At 48.5% G+C, this 7,391-nt stretch overlaps 1 protein-coding gene across 4 annotated transcripts in view; it reads left to right on the forward strand.

Moving 5' to 3' along the window:
* LOC109305609 overlaps positions 1–7,391 on the forward strand; it is a 65,132-nt gene that overhangs the window by 10,009 nt on the left and 47,732 nt on the right. For all 4 annotated transcript variants that reach the window (XM_019528600.1, XM_019528601.1, XM_019528603.1 and 1 more), the window contains exon 3: positions 1,059–1,120. In XM_019528600.1, the coding sequence (XP_019384145.1) occupies positions 1,059–1,120 (62 nt within the window). The remainder of the gene's footprint in view (positions 1–1,058; positions 1,121–7,391) is intronic.

Raw genomic sequence — 7,391 nt, forward strand, 5'->3', positions numbered from 1 at the left:
TTGAACAGTATGGGCCCGAGGACCAAGCCATGCGGAACCCCACTACCCTTATTCCTCCAGGTCAAAAATGACCTGTCCACCACCACTCTCTGGGTGCGGCCCTCCAGCCAGTTGGCGACCCACTTGACTGTGTAGGTGTCAACACCACAGTCCCCTAGTTTTTTAATGAGAACAGGGTGAGAGACCGTGTCAAAGGCCTTCAGAAGGTCCAGAAAGACTATGTCCACTGCTACCCCTGCATCTAAGGATTTGGTGACCTGGTTGTAGAAGGCCACCAGATTGGTCTGACAGGACCTGCTGCTAATGAACCCGTGTTGGTTGCTGCTAAGCATAACCTCCCCCACTGGCCCCTCATGGATATGTGCCAAAATAATTCTCTCAAAAAACTTACCCAGGATCAAGGTGAGACTGACTGACTGGCTGGCCTATAGTTTTCTGGGTCCTCCTTCCTCCCTTTTTTGAAGATGGGAACCATGTTGGCCCTCTTCCAGTCCTCTGGCACCACATCAGAGCACCACGAGTGCTCGTAAAACTGTGCCAGGGGTCCCGCAATGACCTCAGCACTCTGGGGTGGAGATCATCCGGACCAGCTGATTTAAAAACATCCAGTCCCTCCAGAAGTTCCCTGACTAGATCATCACTGACCCTTGGCAAAATCCCTTGCTGAAAGGAGTACTTCTGGGAGCCAAGGGAAGGGACTTCTTGTGGCAAAGGTCAGGGTTAGGGGGCAGGACTTCTGGTTACAAGATGACAACTGGGGGACAGGGTACCTGTCAAGGGGCAGAGCTACCCGTGTGGCCCTTGGCACCATGGCAAAACTCTGTAAGCAGCCCTCCGCTCAAAATAATTGCCCACCCCTGGCCTACATCCATTTCCCTAGATTTGGGGGTAAGGGGTTGCTGGTTAACACAAAGCTTAATTGTCCTCTAGAGTGTGTAGTTTAGGTTTCTCTGCTATCAATTCTCCCTAAACATTTAATGAGTAGGGAAGGTATCTAACATGGAATGACACTGTTAAGCATGTATCATATCTATTAACTTTTCCTTAAATATTTCTAGGACCAAAGAGTTGGGAGGACATATCACAAAATTACCTGAAAAGGAGGAGAAAATCACTCAAGGTATCAGTTTACTTGTGATTGTATGTTATGAATCATCTTATTTTAATCTTATTTCAAAGGATGTAGAAGATTTAGGTCACTATGAATCGGAGAACTATTTCCTAAATAAATTTTTTTTGGCTTGTGGAGGAATTAGATACTTCGAAATGAGAGGTTTGTTTGTTTTTTTGTTTTGTTTTCTGTTCATCATATAGCATAGCTATTGTTTTGGAAAATATGGGGGCAGGAGAGAAGGTATGGGGCAGGAGTTAATGATAATTTTGGACATCATTGAGATATTGGCTTGTGAATGTCTACATATGCATACAGGGTATGTATTGGAATAGAAGAAAGTAGGAGTGAAAGGGTCCTCATGAGGTTATCTTGGGAAGGGGCAAAGCCCAGCCCATGCATTGGATTGGGCCCGTGACAGATTCCATTTCCCAGCAGCCCCTACCCACATTGCTATAGCTTTTTTCCCCACTACTGGGATCTCCATGGAAGCCAGATGTAGCAATGTGGGCAGAGTCTGCTGGGAAATGGAGTCCAGCCGCTGGCCAGATCTGCTGTTTTGCCACCCCTGGGTTATCTAGTGCAGCTCCCTACTCAAGGCAGGATTATCCCAGACTAAAATCATTCCAGCCAAGTTTGTGTCTAACCTGCTTTTGAAAACTTCTAAGGATGGAGATTTCATAAATATTTTAGGTACTCTGTTCCAAAGCTTGGCCACCCTCAAAGTCAGAGAGTTCTTCCTGATATCCAGCCTAAGTTTTCTCTGTTGCAAGCTGAGGCCAATGCTACTAGTCCTGTTTCCTATAGCCATAGAAAAAGCCCATCTTTACGCTATCTATAATTGTCATTCAGATATTTGAAGGCTGTTATCAAGTCCCCCCTCAATCTTCTCTTCTCCAGACAATAATCCTAGCTCTTTCAACCTGTCCTTCAAAAGCAATTTTTTTTTTCTTTTGTTTTGTTTTCCCCCCAGGCTCTGCTCTAGACCTTTTTAATCCTTCTTGAAGTCTGGGCCCCAAAAGTGAACATAATGGGCCAAGTTAGGTCTCTCTAATGATGAATAAGAGTAGAAAAATTATTTTCCTTTTATTTACAAGTAGCACTTCTGTTCATTCATCCTAGTAAGATATTGGCCTTACTTACAACAAGAGTACACTCTTGGTGCATATATAGCTTTTGGTGGCTCCCCAAGTCTTTCTCTGCATTGCTGATGCAGCCTAGCCAGTTATTCCTCAGTCTGTATTTGTATATTCAATTATTCCATCCCAATTTCAGGATTTTGCATTTCTTGTTAAATTTCATCTGATTTTGGACCACTTTTCCTGACTATTCAGATCACTCTGAATCCTAGCCCTACCCTCCAGAGTGTCTGCAACTCTGCCCAAATTTGGTGTCATCTACAAATTTGCAAAGCACGCACTTAGTCATTGTCCATATCTTTAATGAAGAAGTTGAACAATACCGGACCCAGGCAGGACTCCTGGAGAACCCCACTTGATACCTCCTGCCAGTTAAACATTGAGCCATTAGTGACTCATTGAGTCTATGATGAACATGACAATTCAACCAGTTATGGATCTACCTTACAGTACTTCAATTCAGCCTGTATTTCCTTAGCTGGCTAACAAGAATGTCATGGAATATAGTATAAAAAGCAAGATGTATCACATCCCCAGCTCTTCCTCCATCTACAGTGCCTGTCACCTTATAGAAAAAATCAGGTTGGTCAGGAATGACTTGTTCTTGGTGAATCCACAGTCCCAGTTCCTGATTTCCTTGCCCTCCTCTAGGTGCTTCAAAATAGGTTCCCCGAGGACCTGGTCCATGATCTTTCTTGGTATCAAGGTCAGAATGACTGGACTGTAATTCCTTGAAACTTTCTCCTTCCTTTTCTTAAAGATGGGCACTAGAGTGGCCCTTTCTCCTTTCAGTGCCGTATTGTATTGGCACTGATAAAGGGAAAATTAACATTATCAGCTGTTGCCTTTTTTGGCCAGTGTAGCCAATAACATACCAATAAATATGCCTTCTGACTGGGGCTTCTGGACACCATGTGCAGTCACAGCGTGCACAGCCAGGCAGTATGGAGAGCAGTGCCATTCAGGTAAGTCTGTGCAGGGGCAGGGGGGAGGGAAGGGGCCATAGGCGGGGCAGATCCAGACCCGTATGGTGAGAGAGGGTGGGGGCTGGGTGAGGGTGTGGCCCAGCCAAGGCAGTGAATGGTACCCCAGGGCCAGGGCAGGGAGTGAGAAAGAGCCACAGGTGGCTCATCCAAAGGGACATAGCAGAGAGGAGGGTTTGGCTCCCCACCACTGTGTGCATCCGTGGGGGAGCTTGTGCCCCCCTGGATTTGTTTGTGGAGTGGAGGCAGACTGTCTACTGTGTGCTCAGGGGTCTCTGCCCTGCTGCCTTTTTTTCCCAGGACCCCTGTGCTAGCTGCACATCCCCTGCCCATGTCGCGACAGTGGGGCGACAAGTTGTGCCTTTTGCTGCCAGATGCACAGGGGACATGGCACGACCACTGCATGGCTCCCGGGGCAAAACAAAGTGAAAGGACGAAAATAGTTTTGCAATGGTATTGCGTCAAATTGAGATGACTTTCTCCATCATTAGGGTTATGGGCATGTTATTTGTTCTCTTCCCTCTGAGCATTTAAGTGTTCCAGATAATCATTTCTTTTGTAGCACTTTTGTTTACTGCAAGGGTGTTGAACTCATTTGGTCCTGTAGGCTTGGATGAGAGAAGCTGGCCAATCTGTGGGCTGGACCAGGACTGACCTCCTGTGCATATAACCTGGGGGCCAGACCACTCATGCCACACACACTGCCAGGTCCAGCCTGTGAGCTCTGTGCCAGCCCCCTGCGGTGCATGCACAGCCAGCCCCAGTGCTGAACACAGAGCTGGACTGTGCCCGCCATGCAACATAGGAGGCCTTTAAGGGGCACACACTATAAGCAGTGTCACACAGGTGCTGCCTTGTCTCTGATTCTGGCACAGCCCAGTGGCACAGGAGTCATCATGCAGGTCTAGTCTGGCAGAATGCAGCATACATTGCACGCCCCGCATTGATCCCCTGTGCTGCATGCAGGATGCGTGGCACTGGATGCAGCCTGTGGTGCCCCATGCAATGTAGGGCCAGGGCCAGTACATGGGGTTGGTGCAATGACCTGTGAGCCTGATCACATGGATCCGGCCTGTGGGCATCAAGTTTGTCACCTTTTGTTTTGCTGCAAGATTGCTGGTGTGCGTGCTGGCACTGAATATGTGTAAGGGTGGGAATGAACAATCTTTCCTTGACGTGTATAAATAATTATGTAAACACAGGGGTGGACAAAGTATGGCCCACGGCCAGATAAGGCCAGCCAATTGACTGCATCTGGCCCATGGGTGGGCACTCATCATTTAGGTGGATCTAACCTGTAGCTGCCCCCACAGCACTCTGCATGGGGATAAGCCCCACCTGGGGAAGCCCAAAGCCACTGGACAGTTCCAGTCCTAGCCAGCACTCACAGCTTTCTAGTGGGGTTGCTCCCAGTGCAGCTGCCTGGATACTGCTCTGCTTCCCCTGCCTCCAGCATTTCCTTCTCTTGCCCTTGCTGCACTGCTTCGCGGGTGGGGGGCAAGCTGGCAGCCGCAGCCAGATGGCTCCTGCCTCAGTGTGTGGGGCTCTAGTTCCAGCTTTTAGCTGCCTTTCATTCCGGCCACCTGGCGCAATGACCAGCCAGGAGCTGGAGCCCTGTATGCTGGGGCAGGAACCGCCCAGCTGTAACTCCCCATGCCTCTGCCCAGAGCAGCACAGCAGGGACAGGAGGAAGAGGAGGAGGAGATGCTGGAGGCTGGGGAAGCCAAGCCAGTTCTTGGGCAGCTGCAGCCACACCAGGAGCAACCCCCTGGGAAGCTGTGCATGCTTGCTGGGGCTGGATCAGTGCAGATGGACACACGGTGCGTAGGTGGGAGTGAGTGGGGCTTGGCCCCATGTGGGTGCTGTGGGGGCAGCAGCAGGCTGGATGGGATGTGGGGTGGATCACACAGGGCCTGCACCACCTGGGCAAGCTCTGCTGCATCTGCCCCCTGCCCTCCCACCATCGATTCCCTGGACTTAGCCTGCAGGCAGCCTTCCACACATGCAGGCCCCCCTCCCCACCCACACGCACATTATACAAGAGTAAGACCATTTTGAGCTATTATGCAGTCACCTCTATATACACTATTCAAAAGACCAAACTGGGGGGAAATTTTAAAATAAAATTAAAATACGTTACAGTAGATGTTTGGTTTCTAGTATATGATTTGATTTTTTTTTTTTTTTTTTTTATCTATAATTTGTTAAAATGATATCTTCTGCAAGGTTTTACATGTGTAGCCCTCAAAAGCTCACCAAAACTTAAGGGGCCTTTCAGCCAAAATAATTGTCCGCTCTTCTGTTAACATATCAAGTATTTGTCAGTTGCTATCAGAATTGAATATTTAATATACTCAGTGTACAAATTGCATACCACCATTCATTATAGTTAAAATAAACACCCTCAAACAGCCCATCTTGTGCACTAACATCTAAATCCAGCATCTACAAACATAAAATATCAACATCATTAAAAATGGTGGCGTGTTCTTTACAGTCCTGCCCCAAAAGCACTCACAACAAAAACATGTTAAGCTGGATCTTAGTCTTAAAGCTCATCAATAATTGTAAGAAGTTCCTGCTGCCTATACACAACCTTGGTGTTGGGTGGAGGGGGTGCTTTTACTTAGAGTGGTTCCCAGAAAGCTGCTGTAATTAAAACACCTCACTGTCATGTGTATTAAGCTCCCACAGGTTTAAAGGTGGTTGTGGGATGTTTTATCTAAATCTCATTCAACAAAGTTTAGGTAAAGTGTCCCAGCAGCCATGTTTAAACCCATGGGGCCTTATACATGTGATGATGAGACTACGCTGAAGTGTTCTAATTGGGATGTGAAACAGATTTGATTAATTAAGTCTGCTCTGACACATTCTTATTAGAAAGTGAACCAGCATGTGTATAGATGCCCTCCAGTTTCAGGTTTCCTCTAAATGCTCATTCAAAAAACTGGGCAATGTGGCCTTGAAAGTCAACAAATAAGGACTGTTTTGAACTTGGCAGGATGATGGGTTAGATGAGCTTTATTCTAGAGCAGGGGCAAACAAAATGTGACCCACATGGCAGATACACCTCTCCAAGCACTTTCAGCCAGTGCTTCTGCCTGTGAGGGTACATCTGCCCCCAACAAGCCGTATTATGTCTTGCTCTGACTTATGGGTGGAAGGGCCAACCCTGCTATCGTTTGGTGGGGCTGCTGCTGCAGGCTTCCCCAGCGTCCTGTTCCCTCAAGGCAGTAGGTAGGGAAGGCAGGGCAGAGCTGCAGCTGGGCAGGAGTCCAGTGTGTGGGACTGGGACTGGTGGCAGTGTGGAGCCCACGCCCAGGGGTGTACAGGGTGTGCATGTAAGGGAGACTGGGGGGTACGGGGATCCCTCCCATGCTCCCCCCCATGGCATCCAGTCCTGGCAGGCATCGGGGGCAGTGCTTGGCACTGGTGTCTGGCTCTAGCCAGCACTGCACGTTCCAGCGAGGAGCTCAGCCCCTGCCAAGCCATCTGTATCATGGGCGCTTCCCCTACTCATGTGGCACAGTAGGGAAGCCACAGGCACTGGAGACAGCTGGGGTGGGGAAGGCAGCTGGTTCCAGCGCCTGGGGTTTCCTTCTCGTGCTGCATAAGTCCAGGGAGCACTGATGACACAGATGGCCTGGCAGGAAGCTGTGCTTCTTGTTGCAATGTGCAGTGCTAGGTGGAGCCGGGCACCAGCACCCCCACCTGCTGCTGTGCGATGGGGAAAGTGTATGGGGTGGTCCCAATACCCCTCCCACCCCACAAATCACACACACTGTTGACTGCAAGAGGAGACAGAGTGTTCCAGAGACCAGTGTTCCAGAGCCACATACCCATACCCAATAAACACCACAATCCTCAAACATACCTTATGCCTGCCACACACAGTTACACTACCTTACAAATTATTCCCACACCCTACTACACACCCACCCCAGCCATACCCCCTTACACAATATATGACTAAGATTTCATTCTTAAGTTATTATGCAATCAGCTCTCTATATAGTACACAAACACAAATCATGACAAATATTTTTTGTAATAAAATTAGAATATGTTTCATAGTAGCTAGGGTCAGGAGGGACCTGAACAGATCATCTAGCCTGACCCCTGCCACAGGCAGGAATCAATGCTGGGTTCACAAGACCC

This window comes from Crocodylus porosus, unplaced genomic scaffold (genome assembly GCF_001723895.1).
Source record: "Crocodylus porosus isolate Cpor-Errol unplaced genomic scaffold, CroPor_comp1, whole genome shotgun sequence".
NCBI lineage: Eukaryota > Metazoa > Chordata > Crocodylia > Crocodylidae > Crocodylus > Crocodylus porosus.